The following is a 20,414-nucleotide window of genomic DNA, read 5'->3' as shown; positions in this document are numbered from 1 at the left end:
GTCTGGGAGTTCCCGTTTGATCCCCTTCTCCCCTCGAACCCAGTTTAAGCCCTGAGCCCAGCTCACTCCTGCCCCTCCGGGACTGGCACATCCCACCCGCCGCCAACGGCGTCCCGCGACTCAACGACCCAAACCCCGCCAGTAACACCAGTCTCGGAGCCCCCCGGTTCACCCGTTGAGCTCACCCACGATCCCCCTCGGCCATCCGCGCAGGCGAAGGGACGGCGGAGACACAATTTACACCCCCGAGGCCTTAAACCCGTTTCCTCCGGGCCCTGAAACGTTTTGTCACCGATTTTGGGCTACTCCTGGTAACGTTACGGCGACCGACCTGACCGACCTCGGGCGGGCGGTAGCCCCTGGGCTCTCGCTCGAGCGGGGAGTTTGGCCAAGAGGTGTTTGATCCCGGGGCCGGCGACTTCCCTACGAAGCGGGTCCCCCCCCGCTGCGACGATCCTTCAGGGCTTGTTTTTAAAACTGGTTTTAATTCCCGGTCTAGAGCGACTCGGCCTCGGGGAAGTTTCCACCTTCCTCCCCCGACTCGTTTTCTTCGTCCTTCTCCGCTTCCTTCGCAACTTCCAGCGTTGGGAAAGCGGCACCGGGGAGGGTGAAGGAGGGCGGGGGGGGGAAAAGATTTTCCTGCCCCCTACCCCCCCCGAGTCGGGGCCTGGTCCCAGTTGCCCCCCCCCCCGAAATCTCGGGTGCCCTCCTCCTGCGGGGTGGGGTGAGGGGTCTCCCGCCTCTTCTTGCTCCTGCTCCTTCGGGGGTGCCGAGGCGCTGCTCCCCCCTCTCACACGCCCTAAAAATTTTTATTTTTCCACCTTTTCTCTGAGCGCCCAGCGCACGGGGGTGGGGGGTCACCGCTGCGCCCCCCCCCAGCCGGGACCTGCCCCACTGAGCCTTTATGTGGCAGCTGCACCCGGGGCACAGAAAAACCCCAGAATCGGGTTGGAAAAGCCCCTCGGGGTCAGCGAGTCCGACCCTCGGCCTAAAGTCGTCCCCCCCCCCCCCACTCACCCCAACGCCCCTTAAACCCCCCCCCAGGGTGGGGGCACCCGGGCACAGCCCCCCACTGGGGTTTGGGGTCCCCCTGGCTCAGCTGTGGGGCACAGCGGGGCCTTTCCTGCCCCCCCCCCCCAGCACTGTGGGGCTGGGCTGAGCCCAGGCTCTAGGCCAGGACTAACTCCTGGGGTGTCCCCAGCGCCCCCCCCAGGGCACATGTGGGACCAGCAGTGGCCCCCGGACAGGCTGAGGTGGCCCCACTGCTGTCACTGCGGGGGGGGGAGCCGTGGGGTGGCAGCAGGGGCTGACCCATGTTTTGGGGTGCCCCGTTCTCCCCCAGGCCAGAGCAGCCCCCCCCCAAAATCACTCCATCCCCTGGGGGGGGGTCTGATCTCTCAACCTCCACCTTCCACCCCAGACCCCCCCCCCCAGTCCTACCTGTGGCCCCCCCACCTTCATAGGGGGCACTTAACCCCCCCCAAACTGTCGGGGGGGCACTCCACACCCCCCCAGAGCTGTCAGGGGGGCACTTCAATCCCCCCCCGGGGTTAAAGGGAACTGGGGGGGTGAAGCTGCTCAGCCTTTCTCCCTCAGATTGGAAAAGTTGCCGAGGTGAAACAATTTTTTAAAAAAAATAGTTAAAAATTCCCTAAATCTTTTTTTTTTTTTTTTTTTACCTCTCAAGCCCAACTCTGCACCCCCTAGATCCCGGAGCAGATCCCACTGAGACTCAAGAGGGGGCAAAACGGCTTCGCAGGAGCTGGGGGGGTGTGTGGGGGGTTTTTTGGGGGGGTTTGGGGTTTTTTTTTTTAACCCACACGGAGCAACAAGGGGTGGGTGGGGGGCGCCCGGCTCAACTCGAATAATATTTTCTTTATTTACATGTTAAAGAATCGAAAGGTTCGAAACATACAGTAAGATGAAAACACGGCTCTAAGGGTCTAAAGAGTTGGGGGGGGGGGCGATGCGAAAGGGTGGGGGGGGGGATAAGGGAAAAAAAAAAAATAACCCAACGAAAAAAAATTAAACAAGTAGAAAAAAAAATTATACAGTCAACGTAAAAAACAGGCGGCCCCTCCCTCCCCCCTGCCCCGCGCGGGAACATGCTGCCCTGATCGTCGGCCGGGTTGGGGGGGGGACAGGGGGGGGGTGTTTGTTTTTTCTTTTATTTTTTTAATCTTTTTTTTTTTTTTTATGTACAAGGCGCATCTCGGGACACCCCCCCCCCCCCGCCAGCACGATGCGGCGCAAATAAATTAAAAATCCTCCAGAGATGAGGGAAATTTGAAAGGGGGGGGGGATAAGGGGGGGGTCAGTGGCTTCACAGCCCCCCCCCCCCCTCCTTTCTCCCTGGGGGGTGGGTGAGGGGCTGGTGAATGCAAACTGGGGACTCTCAACCCCCCCCCCCACCCCTCCCTGGGATTTTTTAATTATTTTTTTTCCTTATTTTTAAAAGCTTTTTTTTTTTTTTCCTATTTTTCCTTTTTTTTTTTTTTCCCTTATTTTTTCTTTTTTTTTTTTTCTTAAAAACCCCAAACTTTTCCCCTTTGGAAAAAATCCCACAAGTCATAAAGAAAAAAAAAAACCAACCAAAAAAAAAAAAAACCCCAATAAAACAACAAACAGTAAAACCTGCTGGGGGAGGAGGAGGGGAAAGGGGGGGGGGGTGGGGGGGCAACTCCGCAGCCAGGGGCCCCCCCAAAACACCAGCCTGTAAACACTGGGGTGTGTGTGTGTCCCCCCCAACCTCTCAGCACCCCAAGAGTCTGTTCAGGCAGCAGGGTGGGGTGGGGGCTCCCCCATACCCCCCAGTTTTCCCCCCCAGGGAGGGGATTTCTCCTGTAACCCCCCCCAATTTTCCCCTGGGGGGGGCCTCTGCTTGCCAAGTAGAGGCCCCTCAAGAGTCCGGTTCAACCTGGGTCCGGGCCAGCAGAACCTTTTCCAAACTTGCCCGGTGCTTCCACCCAGTAGCCGCCGCCGTGGAAAGGGGTTGTGGGGGGCAAGGGGGAGGTGTGTGTGGGGGGGGGGCTTCAGCGCCGTGTGTGTGTGTGTGTGTGTCTCCCCCCAAATATATGTGTGTGTGTGTGTGTCCCCCCTCTAACCCGAATCTGAATCGCTGGTGTCCGAAGAGGAGGAACTGGAACTGGAACTACTGGAATCTGAACTGGAACTGGAGGCGCTGAGGCGGGAAACAGCCACTTGTTGAGCTGATTCTGGTTTCTCATTGGCTGGAAAAAAAAAAAAATATTAAACCCCAAATCAAAAAACGCTGGGATTTAGCTGCAATCTGGGAAAAATATCACAGAACTGTCTAGGTTGGAAAAGTCCTTGAGGGTCCTCCAGCCCCACCATGACCCTCACCCTGACCCCCCCCAACTCCCCCAGATCCCTCAGCGCTGGCTCAGCCCGACTCTTCAACCCCCCCAGGGATCCCGGGGACTCCCCCCTGCCCTGGGCAGCCCATTCCAACGCCCAACAGCCCCTTCTGCACAGAAATCCTTCCTCAGAGCCAGCCTGACCCTGCCCTGGGCAGCTTGAGGCCATTCCCTCGGGGCCTGGCGCTGGGGCCTTGGCTCCAGAGACTCATCCCCCCTCTCTGCCCCCTCCTGGCAGGGAGTTGCAGAGGGCCAGGAGGTCTCCCCTCAGCCTCCTCTGCTCCAGACTGAACCCCCCCAGTTCCCCCAGCCGCTCCCCAGCAGACCTGTGCTCCAGACCCTGCCCCAGCTCCGTTGCCCTTCTCTGGCCACGCTCGAGTCATTCAATGGCCTTTTTGGGGTGAGGGGCCCAACACTGAGCCCAGGAATCGAGGGGCGGCCTCCCCAGGGGGCAGATCCCTTCCCTGTCCCTGCTGGCCACGCTGGTGCTGACACAAGCCAGGATGCCATTGGCCTCCTTGGCCCCCTGGGCACCTGCTGGCTCGTTATCCATCGATTAACCCCCCAGCCCCTCTCTGGCTGGCCGCTCTCCGGCCACCTGTAGCTCTGCTGGGGGTTGTTGTGGCCAAAATATCCCCTCAAAAAAAAAAAAAAAAAACAACAAAAAGGGGTGCTAAACCAGCACTCACCCTTCTTTGGGGGCTTCTTGGTGGAGTTGAGTTGGCCACTGACATCTTGCAGCCGTTTCTCCAGCTCCCGCTTCTTCTCCAGCGCCAGCTCCTCTTTCGTCTTCCCCACCGGCTTCTTCATGGCTACACGGGGTGTAAAAAAAAATAATAAATATATATAAATAAAATTAATTCAAGCTCAATCTCCCCGAAAACAAAAATAATCAACTCCTGAGAAGCTTCGAGGCGGCGCTTACTTTCGCTGTAGGGCTTGCGGGGTTTTTTCCGCAAGCAGGAGAGGACGTAACGTTCCAGCTCCCGCAGCGTGGAAGGTTTGAGGGTTTCGAAATCGATTTCGATCTCTTCGGGATTGGAATCACGGAGGGAAGGTTCCCGGGATTGGATGATGTGAACCACCCGACCTAATTTTTCACCCGGTAATTTGTTGATGTCTAAACTGAGTTGGCGTTTTTCGTCGTAAGTCATGGGTTTGCTCTCTTCTTCTTCCTCGGAATCGTAAAGCGCCGGTGGAGGGGGCAGAGTGGCTTTCGCTGCTTTTTTCGAGGAATTCCTGCAGGAGAGAAAAAAAAAAAAATAACATTCACGCCGCGGCGTGAAAAGCTGCTAAAAAAAAAAAATAAATATAATAAATCCCCTCTCCCTGAGAGGGGTCAAAGCGCTCAGACAGGGTTTGGCTTGTTCTGATTGTTTCCTCGCCACGGTCGTTCCGCCGGGGAAAGAGTCATCACAGGCGCTTGATTCACCCCAAAAATCCCCCCCACACCCCCCCCAGACTCACTTGGAGCTGCCGCCGCCTCCCCCGCCGCCGCCACCACCAGCTTTTTTGGCTTTACGGAGCTGGGCCTGACGTGCCCGGGCTTCCTCGTCGCCTCCCCGAGGTTTGTGCTTTTCGGATTTCTTCTTTTTTTTCTTTTCTCGCTTCTTTTTAGGTTTGGAAACGGGGCCCTGTGAGAGGGCAGCCAGCTGCTCGTGCACGGCCCGCAGCTGTGGGGGGAGACAGGGGGGGTGAGGAGGACACGGGGAGAGGGGCTGGGGGGGGGTGGGGGGTGTGTTTTGTGGGAGGGGGGGTTGGGGAGGGGGTTTGGGGAGGGTGGGGGGGGGCAGCACGGACCCTGCTCCAACCCCTCACCTGCTCCTGCAGCTCGGCCAAGCGGTTGGCGCGTTCCTCCTCCGAGTCGGAGCTCTCCTCGCTCTCCGAAGAGCTTTCGCTGCTGCTTTCATCCTCATCGTCATCTTCGTCGTCCTCATCATCCTCATCTTCATCACTTGAAGATTCCTCAGAGGAAGATTTGGAGAGGGCACCAGCAAGAGGAGCCGACACCGAGGGGGGGCTGGAGTCCTGGGGTTCATCCGGCATCTTGGCGTAGCTGAACTCGAAAACATCCTGTGAAAGGGAACGGGGTGAGCGTGGAGAAAAAAAAAAAAAAAAAAAATCGAGGCGAGGGTGGTTTTTGGTGGGGTTTAGGGGAGGGTTAACCCCTCTCACCTGCAGCTTACGGGCCATGGCCACCACGTCATGGTCGGGGGGGTTGTATTTGTAGCAGTTGGAGAACATTAACCGGACGTCAGCGGCGAATTCTTGAGCGTCGTGGTAATCCCTGTTCTCCATCTTCCGCTGCGGGGAGAACAAAAAAAATCAGTTGTGGAAGGGGTGAAAAATCACAAAAAAATCCACAGAACTCCCCTAAAAAAACTCCAGCGACCCCACCTTGATGGTGCTGAGGTCCATGGGGTGTTTGATGATCTCGTGGTAGTCGTGCAGCCCCAGGGCCGAGGCGTCGACGGGTTTGTAGAAAGGCCAAGCGTAGGCCGCGTGTTTCTTGGAAAGCAGCTCCTTGAGGATCCCGTTGCAGTATTTGAGCTGCTCGGATAATTTGCCCTTTTTAGAGGTTTGATGCTGTTGGGAATCGGGTAAATCTTTCTTGGGGGGTTTGATGGGGCGACCGCTCTCCCTTCGGGCGGGGATTTTGGCCGCTTTGGCTTCCAGCAGCGTGGCTGAGGGCGAGGACTCTCCGCTGGTGGCGATGATGGCCGTGGTGGTGGGGGTGGTGGTGTCGGCTTTCCGCTTGACGCCCTTTTTCTAGTGAAAAAAAAAACAAAAACATAAAAAACACACCGTGAGATTGGGTTAAAAAAAAAAGGAGAAAAAAGCAGCGGCACGGAGGTGAAAGTTTTCTCCTCGTACCTTGGCCACGGGCTGGGTGGGAGCGGGCGCAGCCAGGACGGCCGGCGAGGAGGTGGAGTGCAGTGACTTGAGGAGCGGCGCGGAGATGACGGAAGGGTGGGGAATGTTGACGATGGTGGTTGGGATGTCGGGGCTGGGGGTGTAGACGGCGGTGTGCGACACCGAGGAAACAGCCGGTACTTGTTGAGCAGCCGTAAGTCCCGCCAGGAGAGCTGGGTTGAGATTAAAAAAAAAAAAAAAATAATAAGCCAACACCCCCCAGGTGTCTCCCTGTTAGCGCTGGTAAGGAGTTGGGGTGTCCTCAAAACTCAACAGCCCTCACTCGAGTGTTGTCACCGTACCTGCTGCCCGGGATGCTCCCTTCTTATGGCTGTTCTTAGCCACCGGCACGACGATTTCCTGTTCTTCCGGAGGCATCTGAGCCACCTTCTGCAGGAAAATCTTCTCCAAGGTTTGGGCCATCAGCACAATATCATCCGTGGGCTGAAGGAACAACCAGAAACGGTGTCAGGAATCACCGAGGAGGTACCACGGGGCCCCCCTGGTGCCACCCAACCCTGTTCTCACCTTGTTGTAGATGTAGCAGTTGGTGAACATGGTGTTGAAATCCTGCATACACTCTGCAGCCCCCCAGTAATAGTTGTTTTCCAAGCGGCGTTTGATTGTCCCCATATCCATGGGCTGCTTGATGATTTTGTGGTAATCCTAGTAAAAAAAAATTAAAAAAAAAAACATAAAAATGATGATTAGGGATGTATCAGTGGCTCTGTGTTGTCCCCACCACGCTCAAACCTCCCCAACTCGCACACCAGCTCTCTCACTCGTGGCACAGGCAGGGGGTGAAACGGGGGTTCAAGAAATCAGGGTCTCCCACAGCCTCATTAATCCCTTTGCCTGGGGAAAAAAGTGTTGGTTTGTTTTTTTTTTTTTTCCTAAATCACAAGGAGCTCTAACCAAGGTGGGGGGGCAACCCTATGCTATGGGGGGGCGCTGGCGGCCTGAGGTGTCACCACAGAAGCAGGACGGGGCTTGTGAAAGGGGAGGGCGAGTGGTGGTGGAATAAATAAATAAAAAAAATTTTAAAAAATCTAACGCTAAATTTAAGAGTAAAAAACCTACATGGAAAATTACCTCCGGGCTTTAACTCCTTGGGCGCCACAGGTGCACGGGGGGGCTGGCGTTTAATATTGGGGTCACAAGATGTCTTCTCTAAATTCAGAGATGGGAATCTGCAAAACGCATTCAGGGGACAAGAGATTAGGTGGGGAAGCGTCCGGGGTTCGTCTCTAGAGCGGCTGTGTCACCTCATCCATACTTTTATAAGGGACGTTGGGATAAAAAAAAAAGGGGGGGGGTGGCAGCTGCTCTGAGGATGTCCCCAAGACCAGCCCGGACGCCTACAAGGGGTTGGGGAAGGGAGGGGGGGGGGATGTGATTAAATTCTGCCCAGGCACCTGCATTTTTACAACCGAACCCCCAGGAGGGGGAACGGTGCCGGCCCTGGCACCCTCAGGCTTTGTGGGATGTGTTGGGGGGACTGGGAAGGGTCAGGGGGGGGGGGCGGCTGAAATATTGAGGTGGGGACCACCTCGTGTTTGGGGGGAGAATTTAGCCTAACACCCCCTGCCTGTTGCCAGCGTGGGGAGAGGGGACACAAGCAGAAAAAAAAGGGGGAAAGAGACACACACGCAGACAGACACACACACGCTCAGTCGTGCGCGCCCCGGGGTGCCCTAATTTCTCCCGCACACCCCCCCCCCACAAAACAACAGCCCCCCCCGCGCCCACCGCCAACCCCGGGGCTTCCTCCCACCTCCTTCTCAACATCCCTCAACCCCCAAGGGCTGGTCGTTTACCGGGAGGCCCAATTTGACAGCGTCGACGGGTTGACGGAAAGGCCAAGCGAATTGATGTTTCCACAGAGCTTTCATCACCACTTTGTGCAGATATTGCAGTTGGTTGGTGATCCGACCCGGTTTCTTGGGATTGGAAACCTCCGGGGGAGGTGGGTTCACCTGGGGGGACTGCAGGGCCGGGACGGACGCCATGGTGGGACTCTCGAAGCCCTCGTAGAGGAGCGAGGGTTTGCGGATCCGTTTGCCGGGGGTTGATTCCGTTGCCAAGCCCATGAGGCCGGCATTGCCCTCCCCCAGAATCCTAAAAAAAAAAAAAAAAAATCAAAATAAAAAAAGAAATAGGGTTAGCGAGGCAGCTGCGCCGCCCCACCGCTAAAAAAAAGTCAAATTTAAAAAAAATAAATTTAAAAAAAAAAAACCAAAACCCACCACGGCGTCGGGTCACGGTGCTCCCAAGAGAAACCCCCGCAAAGATGCGCTCAGCTCCCCCCTTCCCCTCCACAAACCATCAACCGGTTGCTAATTTTTTTTTTTTTTTTCTGGGGGGGGGGGGGGGAAATTTGTCTTTTTTTTAATTAATTTTTTTTTTTCCCCCCTGCCCAAAGGGCCGGAGGAGGGCTGGCGCGGATCCAAGCTCGGCCTCGAACAAAAGACGGCGGCACCGCGCGCAGGAGGTGACGGCGAGTCGAGGCGACGGTGACGCTCGTCGGTGTCACCGGTTTCTTTCCGAGGCCACCGGTGGCGGGAGCTCCCCCGGGGGGGTGTGTGTGTGAAAATTTAATGGCGAACACCCCCCCCGTCCATGGAAACGTTACGTCAGCTTAAGCTTTTTGGGGGGGGGGGGGGGGGGGGGGGCAAAAAAAAAAAAAAATCCTGTTCTCAAAGAGCCAAAACCACCCGCGGAGCCTTAGGAAGGCGGCGGCACCGATTTATGGGCTAAAAAAATCAGTTTTTTAGGGCAAGGAGTGATGGTTTATGGCGACGGCCGCCGGCTGGAATAATCACCGAAAAGGGGAAAAAATTTTGTCGCGGAGGAAAACCACGGTGGAACCAAGAGACCCCCGAGACGCCCAAGGGAAAGCTCCGGAGCTTTCCGACGCGTGCAGAAAATTGGTTCTCGGGTAAAATTTTGAAGGTGGGGAACCCCCCCGCCGCCCCCCCGCGGTGCCCTGAGCTGACCCACGGGTGACTGTGAGCCACGGGCCTGGGGGACTGTCCCCTCCCAGCCCGTGGCTGTCCCGCAACGCGTGGCACGGCGGGGCCTTTCCTCAGGGCCAAGGGCACGGGTTCAAGTGCAAAGGACGGCGGGGGTGTGTGTGTGTGTGTGTGTGGCCCCCCCGTGACCCTGTCACGGGGGTAGGGGGGAGCCCCCAATCCCCCCTCGCACCACTTCAGTGTGGGTGGGAAGCGGCGTCTGCCGTGGGGTCCGTTTGTGCCCCCAAAAAGCAAAAAGACCCCCCTAAATAAAAAACCCAGCGTGGATTTCCCCCCACCCCACCCAGTTTTCGTGTCACGGCCACAACCCACGCGTGACACCGAGCCCCCCCGCCACGACACCGGGACCTACTTGCTCTGGGGATTCACATTCTGCAACATGCCGGCGGCTGCGTGTCCGGCCCGCGGTCCCGGCCGTCCTTCTTCTCCTTCTTCTCCTCCTCCTCCTCCTCCACCACCTCCCGCCGCCGCCGTCTCCTCCGACGACCCCCCCACTTTGCCCGGCAAACGGTTCGGCGGTACCGGCCCGGTGGGGGCCCCCCCCCAAGTCAGCGCATCACCGAGCAACGGGGAGGGGGGACGAGCCAGGCGCCCCCTCCCCTCCCCCGGGCAGGGCGCGGCCGGGCGGGGCGGGCCTCAAGCAGCGGCGGCGGCGGCTCCTCCAGCCGGGCGCGGCGGCGGCGGCGAGCGGCGGCCACACCGGATCATCCACCGGCATTCACATGAGCGAACGCGGAGAAAATGGCGGCGGGGAGTTGTAGGGCGGGAGGGGGATGTAAGTGGGGCGCTGGGATGCGGGGAAAAAAAAAAAAAAAAAAAAAAAAAGGGGGAACCGGAGGAGTTGGGGAAAAGGGGGGGGGGGGGTGTCCCCGTCTTCGGAGCCCCCGCTGGGCTCCTAAATCCTGCGCGATGCGGTCAATACAAGCCTCGGCGGTGCGGGAGGAGCCGGTTGCGTTGGCGGAGAGCGGGAATCAGGCGGGACGCGCCGGTCCGGGAAGCGGATGACAGCGGATTGCAACGGGGAGTCACCGGCCGGGCTCCATCTTGGCTCCCTGAGGGGAGGAGGGCGGGAGCGGAGGGAGGGAAGGGGAGGGAGGGGGGGGGGTAGAGGGGGGGGGGCCCCCTCACCGTTGGCCGCAGGCAGGGGTCGCTACGGAGGCCGGGGAGGGTCCGGCGAGCCCTCCGGGAGCGCGGAGGCGGGGGCTGGGCCGCCCGGCGGAGGATGGATCCGGTTTGGGGCCGCCCCCCGCGCGAACCGGGGCCGACCCGCTCCGTCCTTCGTCCCAGCGAAATGGCGCCTCTCGGCCTGCCCCCGGCCGCCCTTATATAGACACAAGCCGGACGTTGATTGGTCGGCGGCGACGCTGACATCACCCCCCCGCCCCTCCCCGCCCCGCTGCGGCCTCATTGGGCGGAGGCAAACCGGCCGCGCCGCTCCGATTGGCCGCGACCAACGTCACTCACCCACACCTCTCCTCTCCCCTCCCGCTTTTCCGCCCGGCGCCTCACCCGACGGAGGCGGCGCTGTCGCCGCCCATTGGCCGGCTCTGCCATTCGTTGAGACGTGATTGGCCGGCGGGTCACGTGAGGGGCGGGACCGGCGGGCGGAACCGGCCGTTGGCGGTTGTTGTCGCGCTCCCCGCGGCGGGGATGGAGGCGGGGGGGGGAGACGGGGCCGGGAGGCGCCATTTTGTGCGGCGGCGCCGACCGCGGGTGGACAATGAACCCGGCGCTTCCGGACGGTCCCGACGCTTCCCCGTTACCCCCGGCGGTGCCGGGTACCGGGGGGGAACCCCCATACCCGCCCTCACCCCCCTCGCGGGGGTCCCACGGGCCTCAGGGGCCCGGTTAAACACCGGAGCCGCCGCGCTTCGCCTCCCCCCCCCCCCCCCGCTTCCCCCCCGCACCGGGCTACCTCCCTCCGCGTCCGCCGGTCCCCCCGGACACCCGGGACGCGCGTCACGACCCGCGGGGAGGGCTCCAACCCCCACGGACACGCCGGGTGGGGCCCGACCCGCGGGGTCTACACCCCCCCCCCCGCCCCGCCCCATCCTCTCACCGGGGTGGCGGCCCCCGGGACCCCCACACCGGCCGCGGAGGAAGCGGGGGGGGGCTGCCCTCCGCCCCCCACCCTCGCGGTCGCCCCACGGGACCCCCCAAACCCCTTCGCGCTCCCCCCACGGAGAAGGGAGCTGGGGGGGGGGGGGGTCCCAACCTTCCCCCCTCCACACGAGCTCGCAGGACACGGGTGGGTCCGTGCCCGGTATTTTTTTTTTTGCCGGCCCCCCCCCGCCACGCCGTGACACAGCACTTGGGGCCCTGCCCGCCGCCGCCCCCGCGCGAACACCCAAACATGGCGCTTTTCGCCCCAAACCGCCGCCCCCGCCGCCGCGCACAAAGCCGCCCCGCCCTCCCGCCCCACCTGCCCGTCACCGCCGTCCTCGCCCGCCTATTGGTCACCGACGCGGCGCGGGGGGCGGAACCGCGCTTGACTGACGCCTCGCCACTAACACGTGATCTCCCCCCTCCCTCCCTCCGCGCTTCTCAATGAAGGGGGGGGGGGACACCTCGCCCCTTTCCCCCCCCCCCCGTCACTCACCTGAGCCGCCCCCACGCGGGGCCGCGACCCCCGGTCCCGCTTCATCCGCGACTCCCCCCCCCCCCCGCCCCAAAAAGCCCCGGTTTGGGGGCAAAAAAGATGAAAAAAAAAAAAAAAAAACACATCCCAGGGCAGAAAAGGGAGCCACGCGCTACGTCACCCGCGCTCTGATTGGCTCCTCGGCGTCACGTGCGGCCCCCGCGGCTTCCCACGGCCCCATTCAAGCCCCCCCCGGGGTTCCGCGGGGTCCTAGTGCCGGCCCCTCGCTGAGGGGAAATGGGGGGGGGGGCGTGCAGCGCATGCGCGCTGCGGGGCTGCTGCAGCGGCTGCGATCCGGGGGTGCACCCACGGGGGTCCGTGACAGGGCAGTGGGGGCTCCCACAGGGCGTGTGTGTGTGGGGGGGGTCACGGCATTGCGGGGGGGCCCCGCTTTAAAGCCGCGGGGTGTGTGTGTGTGTGTTCAGGTATGGGGGAGCACCCAGAGGAAGGGGGGGGGGTGCAGCAGCAGGGCCCTGCGCTCACGCGGGGGGTGCGCAGCGATGGGGGGTGCTTGGGGGGTGCGCAGGGTGCAAGGGCGAGCGACGCGGGGGGTGCTGGGGGGTGCAGCGGGTGCAGGGCAAGGTGCAGCGGGTGCAGCGAAGTGCAGGGGGTGCAGCGTGTGCGGCAAAGGGAAGCGCGTGCAGCGGGGTGCAGTGCATGCAGCGGGGTGCGGTGGGTGCGGTGCAGGCAGTGAGGGCAGCGCTTGCAGGGGGTGCAGTGGGTGCAGTGCAAGAGGCAGCGGGGTGCAGTGCATGCAGGGGGTGCGGTGGGTGCAGGGGGTGCAGTGGGTGCGGTGCAAGAGGCAGCGGGGTGCAGTGCATGCAGCGGGGTGCAGTGAAGGATGCAGCGGGCGCAGTGCATGCAGCGGGGTGCAGTGCATGGTGCAGTGGGTGCAGCAGATACGGTGCCTGCAGCAGGCCCAGCGCCTGCAGCGGGGGTAGCGAGCGCAGCGCATGCAGCAGGCGCAGATGCAGCGGGTGCGGTGGGAGATGCAGTGGGAGATGCAGCGGGTGCGGTGGGAGATGCAGTGGGAGATGCAGCGGGTGCGGTGGGAGATGCAGCGAGGGCAGCGGGTGCAGCGGGTGCTGCAGCGCCGGCAACGCCACGTCGTGTCTGCCCCCACCCTGACAGCAACAGCTCGTGTGGATGTGGGACAGACAGACAGACAGAGACACACACACACAGACACACACACACAGAGACACACACACAGACACACAGACACAGAGACACAGACACACACAGACACGCACATGCACACAGACACAGACACACTCACACACACACACACACTCACACACACACAGACACACACGCACACAGACACAGACACACACACTCAAACTCTCACACACACACGCTCACACTCTCACACACACAGTCACACACACACTCACACACACATGCACACACAGACACACACACAGAGTCACACTCACACACTCACACACACGCTCTCACACACACACGCTCTCACACACACACGCTCTCACACACACACACTCGTGCACACACACACACATTCACACACTCACACACATTCACACACTCACACACACACACACTCTCACACACTCACTCTCTCACTCTCACACACACACTCTCACTCTCACTCTCACACACTCTCACACACACACACACTCTCACACACACACCCACACACACTCACACACACACACTCTCACACACACACACTCTCACACACACACACTCTCACACTCTCACTCTCACACACACACTCTCACACACACACTCTCACACACACACTCTCACACACACACACTCACACTCTCACACACACACTCACACTCACACACACAGTCACTCACACACACACACTCTCACACACACACTCTCACACACACTCTCACACCCATACTCACACTCACACTCTCACTGTCACACTCACACACACACTCACTCTCACTCACTCACTCTCACACTCTCACTCACTCTCACACTCTCACACTCTCACACTCTCACACTCTCACACTCTCACTCACTCACACACTCACTCTCACACTCTCACTCACTCACTCTCACACTCTCACTCACTCACTCACTCACTCTCACACTCTCACTCACTCACTCTCACACTCTCACTCACTCACTCACTCTCACACTCTCAGTCACTCACTCTCACACTCTCACTCACTCACTCACTCACTCTCACTCACTCTCACACTCTCACTCACTCACTCACTCACTCTCACACTCTCACTCACTCACTCTCACACTCTCACTCACTCACTCACTCTCACTCACTCTCTCACTCACTCTCACACTCTCACACTCCTCACTCACTCTCACACTCTCACTCACTCACTCTCACTCACTCACTCTCACTCACTCACTCTCACACTCACTCACTCACTCACTCACTCACTCACTCACTCACTCACTCACTCACTCACTCACTCACTCACTCTCACTCTCCCCCCCCCCCCGCCGCGGCCCGTCGCGGCCCGTCGCCCCGTCCCGGGCTCGGGCGCTTCTCCCCAGCGACGCGTGACGCGGGGGCCGGCGCCGCCGCCATTGGCTGCGCGGCCGGGCTGGGCGGGGCGTCCCGGCGGGTCCCGGAGCGGCGATGGGCGCGGCGGGAGGGCGCGGGGCGCGGGGCGCCCTCTGGGGGGTCCTGTGGGGGGCCCTGTGCGCCGGGCTGGGGGGGGCGCAGGGCCCCGGCGGCACCCACGGTAGGAGGGGGAGTGCGAGGGGGGTACGGGGGGTGCGCTAGTGCGAGGGGAGCGCAAGGGGGGGGGCGCTAGTGCAAGCGGGGTGCACTAGTGCAAGGGGAGCGCAAGGGGGGGCGTGGGTGGGGGTGCACTAGTGCAAGGGGGGGTGCACTAGTGCAAGTGGGGTGAACTAATGTAAGGGGGGGCACACTAGTGCAAGTGGGGTGCAATAGTGCAAGGGGTGGCGTGGGTGGGGGATGCACTAGTGCAAGAGAAGGTGCGCTAGTGCAAGGGGGATGCAGCAGTGCAAGGGGAGTGCGAGGGAGGTGTGGGATGCACTAGTGCAAGGGGGGTGCGGGAGTGTAAGAGGAGGTGTGCTAGTGCAAGGGGGGGCGCAGCAGTGCAAGGGGGGTGCACTAGTGCAGGGGGAGTGCGAGTGGGGTTTGTGGTGGGATGGGGGGTGCACTAGTGCAAGGGGAGTGCAGGAGTGCACGGGGGGGTGCACTAGTGCAAAAGGAGTGCAAGGGGGTGTGGGGTGCACTAGTGCAAGGGGGGGTGCAGTAGTGCAAGGGGAGTGCAAGAGGAGTGCAAGGTGTGTGGGGTGCACTAGTGCAAGAGAAGGTGCACTAGTGCAAGAAGAGTGCAAGGTGTGTGGGGTGCACTAGTGCAAGAGAAGGTGCACTAGTGCAAGAAGAGTGCAAGGTGTGTGGGGTGCACTAGTGCAAGAGAAGGTGCACTAGTGCAAGGGGGATGCACCAGTGCAAGGGGAGTGCAAGGGAGGTGTAGGATGCACTAGTGCAAGGGGAGTGCAGGAGTGCATGGGGGGGTGCACTAGTGCAGGGGGAGTGCAAGGGGGGTGTGTGTGGGGTGTGGGGGATGCACTAGTGCAAGAGGGGTGCAGGAGTGTGAGGGGTTGGGGGGTTCACTAGTGCAAGGAGGGGGTTGTGTGCTCGTGCGCAGGGGAGCACGGGGGGGGTGTCGTGCGCTGGGGCACACCTGGGGCGCACGGTGAGTGTGTGCCCGGCGGCCTTCGACCCCGGCACGCCGTGCAGGCGGGGGCCTGCCTGTACCCTGCCTGTACCCCTCCTGCCTGTACCCTGCCTGTACCCCTGCCTGTACCCCTCCTGCCTGTACCCCTGCCTGTACCCTGCCTGTACCCCTCCTGCCTGTACCCCGCCTGTACCCCTGCCTGTACCCCCGCCTGTACCCTGCCTGTACCCTGCCTGTACCCCTGCCTGTACCCCTCCTGCCTGTACCCCCGCCTTTACCCTGCCTGTACCCCCGTCTGTACCCCCGCCTGTACCCTGCCTGTACCCCTCCTGTTCCCCTCCTGCCTGTACCCCGCCTGTACCCTGCCTGTACCCCTGCCTGTACCCCCGCCTGTACCCTGCCTGTACCCCTGCCTGTACCCTGCCTGTACCCCCGCCTGTACCCCTCCTGCCTGTACCCCGCCTGTACCCTGCCTGTACCCTGCCTGTACCCCCGCCTGTACCCTGCCTGTACCCCCGCCTGTACCCCTCCTGCCTGTACCCCGCCTGTACCCTGCCTGTACCCTGCCTGTACCCCCGCCTGTACCCTGCCTGTACCCTGCCTGTACCCCTGCCTGTACCCCTCCTGCCTGTACCCCCGCCTTTACCCTGCCTGTACCCCCGCCTGTACCCTGCCTGTACCCCTCCTGTTCCCCTCCTGCCTGTACCCCCGCCTGTACCCTGCCTGTACCCCCGCCTGTTCCCCTCCTGCCTGTACCCCTGCCTGTTCCCCTCCTGCCTGTACCCCCGCCTGTTCCCCTCCTGCCTGTACCCCCGCCTGTACCCCCGCCTGTACCCTGCCTGTACCCCTGCCTGTACCCCTGCCTGTACCCCTGCCTGTACCCCCGCCTGTTCCCCTCCTGCCTGTACCCTGCCTGTACCCCGCCTGTTCCCCTCCTGCCTGTACCCCTGCCTGTACCCCCTCCTGCCTGCACCCCCACCCTTACCCCCCTCCTGCCCTCGCCCCTCCCTGCCCGCAGAGCCGCCGGCGCACGCCCTGGCCGAGGTGCTCTTCTGCCAGCCGGCCACGCCCTCGCTGGGCCTGACCTTGACCTTCGACGCCGACCAGCTCTTCTGGTTCGACTTCCCCCGCGCCCGCTGGACCCCGCGCCTGCCCGACCTCCCCCCGTGGCCCCCGGCCCTGGAACCCCCCGACCAGCTCCTCCGCGACGCCACGTTCTGCCAGAACCTGCGCCGGGCCATCACGGCCATGGCCACCGGCATCCTGCCCGAGGCCAAGGGTAGGTGACGGCGGGGCTGGCGTGGCCACTGGCAAGCAGGACCAGTGGCCACCATTGGCCAGGGGCCACCGTCGGCCCTTTGACGTGGTCCCCAACGTCCTCCTCTCCCAGTTGGAGTTGATGGATCAGGAGTTGGGCGGGTGTTGGCAACCAAAGAGTCGTGGTCAACGGCTCTGTGTCTGGATGGAGACCAGTGACAACTGGTAGCCCCCAGGGGTCCATACTGGGACCAGTACGGCTCCAGATCACCAGTGTCACATGACACCATCATCCCTTTGATGTGGTGCCCCCCAGTGTCCAGTTGGAGCTGGGGGGTGAGGAGTTGGGTGGGTGTTGGCAACCAAAGAGTCGTGGTCAATGGCTCCGTGTCTAGATGGAAACCAGTGACAACTGGTGGCCCTCACGGGTCCATACTGGGACCAGTTTTACTCTGAATCACCAGTGTCACATGCCACCGTCATCCCTTTGACGTGGTGCCCCCCAGTGTCCTCTCCAGGTGGAGTTGGGGGGTGAGGAGTTGGGTGGGTGTTGGCAACCAAGAGTCGTGGTCAACGGCTGTGTGTCTGGATGGAAACCAGTGACAACTGGTGCCCCTCACAGGTCCATACTGGGACCAGTACAGCTCCAGCTCTTCATCAACCCCAGAGGGGGTGGGACCAAGGGTGGCCCAGGTGACCTTCTGAGGCCTCTTCCAACCCCAAACCCTTCTGAGATGCCACAGACGGGTCTTTGGGCAACCAGATCTGGTTGGTTGTTGCCCCACTTATGGCCTAGTTGACCTTCCAGCCACAAACCCTTCTGAGATGCCACAGACGGAGCTTTGGGCAACCAGATCTGATTGGAGGTGGCCCAACTCATGGCCTAGTTGACCTCCCAACGTCTTTTTCAACCCCAAACCCTTCTGAGATGCCACAGACGGGTCTTTGGGCAAATAGATCTGGTTGGAGGTGGCCCCGCTCATGGCCCAGTTGACTTTCCAAGGTCCTTGCCAACCCAAACCCTTCTGAGATGCCATGAATGGAGCTTTGGGCAACCAAATGAAGTTGGAGGTGGCCCAACTCATGGCCTAGTTGACCTCCCAACGTCTTTTTCAACCCCAAACCCTTCTGAGATGCCACAGATGGGGCTTTGGGCAACCAGATCTGATTGGAGGTGGCCCAACTCATGGCCTAGTTGACCTTCCAAGGTCTCTTTCAACCCCAAACCCTTCTGAGATGCCACAGATGGGGCTTTGGGCAACCAGATCTGATTGGAGGTGGCCCAACTCATGGCCTAGTTGACCTCCCAAGGTCCCTTCCCCATCATCCCGCCCCACCTCCTCCCTTCCCAACACCCCCCCGCACCCCCACAGGCATCCCATTGGCCGACATCTTCCCGGTCCAACCGCCGACGTTGGGTGACGCCACCACCCTGGTGTGTATGGTGAGTAACATCTTCCCGCCGGCGGTGGAGATCGGGTGGCAGGTGGACGGTGTCCCCGTCACCCGAGACGTCACCCACACCCACTACACCCCGACGGGCGACCTGGCCTTCGTCCGCTTCTCCTACCTGAGGGTGACACCCAACGCCGGCGACGTCTACGCTTGCGTCGTCACCCGGGAAGCCGACAACTCCTCCATCATCACCTACTGGGGTGAGCGCGGGGACACCGAGGGGATGGTGCGTGTTTGGGGGCACTGTGACCCCCCCTTTCTCATCGTGGGGAGGGGGGTGTGTGCGCGCCCCACTTTTTTTTTTTTTAGTCCCCCCAAACCCCAACCCCGATGAGGTGCTGGAGACGGCGCTGTGCGGCGCCGCCACGGCCTTGGGCGTCCTCTTGGCGCTTCTTGGCGTCGCCATGAGCTGGGCGGCGCGACGGAGCACCCACGGTACGGCCCGGGCACGGGGGAGGCGGGGGGGGGACACACCCCAAAAATTACAGGGTGGGGGGAGTGCGTGTATGTCACCAAATCCCCTTTTTTCTGTGTGTGTGTGTGTGTGTGTGTGTCCCTCCCTCAGGTTGAGGCCGGCGCAGCTCGGTGCAGGAGTGGAGCGATTCAACCCGCCGTGTGTGTCGTCCCCCCCCCCAAAAAAAAAAAAAAAAATATTCTGCAGGCATGTGCCGCGGTTTTCCCACTGAGAAAGGGTGTGAAAACCCCGTGGGGGGGGGGGACACACACACGGACACTGGGGTGGCTTCTCCGCTGTCTAATATTGGGGTTGAGCTGCGTCACGTATTCACCCCCCCACCCAAAAAAAAAAACAAACAACCCCCCCCCCCGAAAAAAAAAGCTGTTCCGTGAGGATGTGCCACGGTTTTCCCACGGATAAAGGGTGTGAAAACCCCGCGGGGGGGGACACACACAGGGGTGGTTTCTCCGCTGTCTAATATTGGGGTTGAGCTGCGTCACTTATGTCGTGTCCCCCCCCCCCAAAAAAAAAAAAAAAAAAAAAAAAAGCGCTTTCTGCAGGGACGTGTCTCAGTTTTCCTACTAATAAAGGGTATGAAAACCCCGCGGGGGGGGGGGGATACACACAGAGGTGGCTTCTCCGCTGTCTAATATTGGGGTTCAGCCACGTTGCACACAGACACCCCCCCCCCCCCCCAAGCACCAAGCCCGGGGCATAATCCACTTTTTTTTTTTTTTTTTTGGGGGGGGGGCGTGGGGTGGGGCTGATCCTTGAGGAGGAGGAGGAGGAAGGAGCCGGCCTGTGGCCAGAAATGGGGGGGCTGGGGGGGCTGCAGCTGGTGCTGAGCTGCCAGGGGATAGGTAGGATGGGGGGGGGACACGCACACACATGGGGGTGCAGGGGGTTTTGGGGTCACACACACACACACCCCCCCCGTGCACCCCCACATCTGTCCCGCCCTGGAGGCACCTTCCTGTTTTTTTTTTTGGGGGGGGTGTTCAGGCCTGTGGGACGCTGGGGGGGCTCAGTTTTGGGGGGCGGGGGGGCTCATCTCAAGGTTTCTGGTGACTCTGTTGGGGCAGTTTGGGGGGGCTCAGCCCCGCGGTTGGGGTGACCCCGGGGGGGCAGTTTGGGGGGGCTCAGCCCCACGGTTGGGGTGACCCTGTGCGGACAGTTTGGGGGGGCTCAGCCCCACGGTTGGGGTGACCCCGGGGGGGCAGTTTGGGGGGGCTCAGCCCCACGGTTGGGGTGACCCCGTGGGGGCAGTTTGGGGGGGCTCAGCCCCACGGTTGGGGTGACCCCGGGGGGACAGTTTGGGGGGGCTCAGCCCCGCGGTTGGGGTGACCCCGGGGGGGCAGTTTGGGGGGGCTCAGCCCCGCGGTTGGGGTGACCCCGTGGGGGCAGTTTGGGGGGGCTCAGCCCCGCGGTTGGGGTGACCCCGGGGGGGCAGTTTGGGGGGGCTCAGCCCCACGGTTGGGGTGACCCCGGGGGGGCAGTTTGGGGGGGCTCAGCCCCACGGTTGGGGTGACCCCGGGGGGGCAGTTTGGGGGGGCTCAGCCCCGCGGTTGGGGTGACCCCGTGGGGACAGTTTGGGGGGGCTCAGCCCCACGGTTGGGGTGACCC

The 20,414-nt window shown here is 61.5% G+C and overlaps 2 protein-coding genes across 5 annotated transcripts; one reads left to right on the top strand and one right to left on the bottom strand.

The window, feature by feature from the left end:
- Nucleotides 1-1,855: 1,855 nt before the first annotated feature.
- Nucleotides 1,856-10,123, bottom strand: BRD2 (bromodomain containing 2). 4 transcript variants are annotated; one of them, XM_074930496.1, is made up of 12 exons: nt 9,675-10,123; nt 8,108-8,408; nt 6,819-6,956; nt 6,593-6,734; nt 6,252-6,463; nt 5,775-6,146; nt 5,553-5,681; nt 5,196-5,450; nt 4,845-5,011; nt 4,303-4,616; nt 4,067-4,189; nt 1,856-3,230 (listed from the first exon to the last, which is right to left on the bottom strand). In XM_074930496.1, the coding sequence occupies exons 1-12, from the start codon at nt 9,701-9,703 to the stop codon at nt 3,100-3,102; spliced, it is 2,313 nt and encodes a 770-aa protein (XP_074786597.1). In that variant the 5' UTR covers nt 9,704-10,123; the 3' UTR covers nt 1,856-3,099. The 4 variants fall into 4 exon arrangements, with proteins under 4 accessions (XP_074786597.1, XP_074786596.1, XP_074786599.1 ...); XM_074930495.1 differs by having other exon boundaries at nt 4,845-5,050; nt 9,675-10,122; XM_074930498.1 differs by lacking the exon at nt 9,675-10,123 and adding an exon at nt 7,371-7,480 and having other exon boundaries at nt 4,845-5,050; nt 8,108-8,248.
- A 4,423-nt stretch (nt 10,124-14,546) lies between these two features.
- LOC141972636 (class II histocompatibility antigen, M alpha chain) lies at nt 14,547-19,300 on the top strand. Its single transcript, XM_074930573.1, has 5 exons — nt 14,547-14,653; nt 16,641-16,901; nt 18,253-18,534; nt 18,644-18,769; nt 18,900-19,300. Exons 1-5 carry the CDS (start codon nt 14,548-14,550, stop codon nt 18,902-18,904), a joined length of 780 nt encoding a protein of 259 aa, XP_074786674.1. The 5' UTR covers nt 14,547; the 3' UTR covers nt 18,905-19,300.
- The last annotated feature ends 1,114 nt before the right edge of the window (nt 19,301-20,414 follow it).

This window comes from Athene noctua, chromosome 34 (genome assembly GCF_965140245.1).
Source record: "Athene noctua chromosome 34, bAthNoc1.hap1.1, whole genome shotgun sequence".
Taxonomy (NCBI): Eukaryota; Metazoa; Chordata; class Aves; order Strigiformes; family Strigidae; genus Athene; species Athene noctua.
This window is presented reverse-complemented; position numbering and strand designations above follow the sequence as displayed.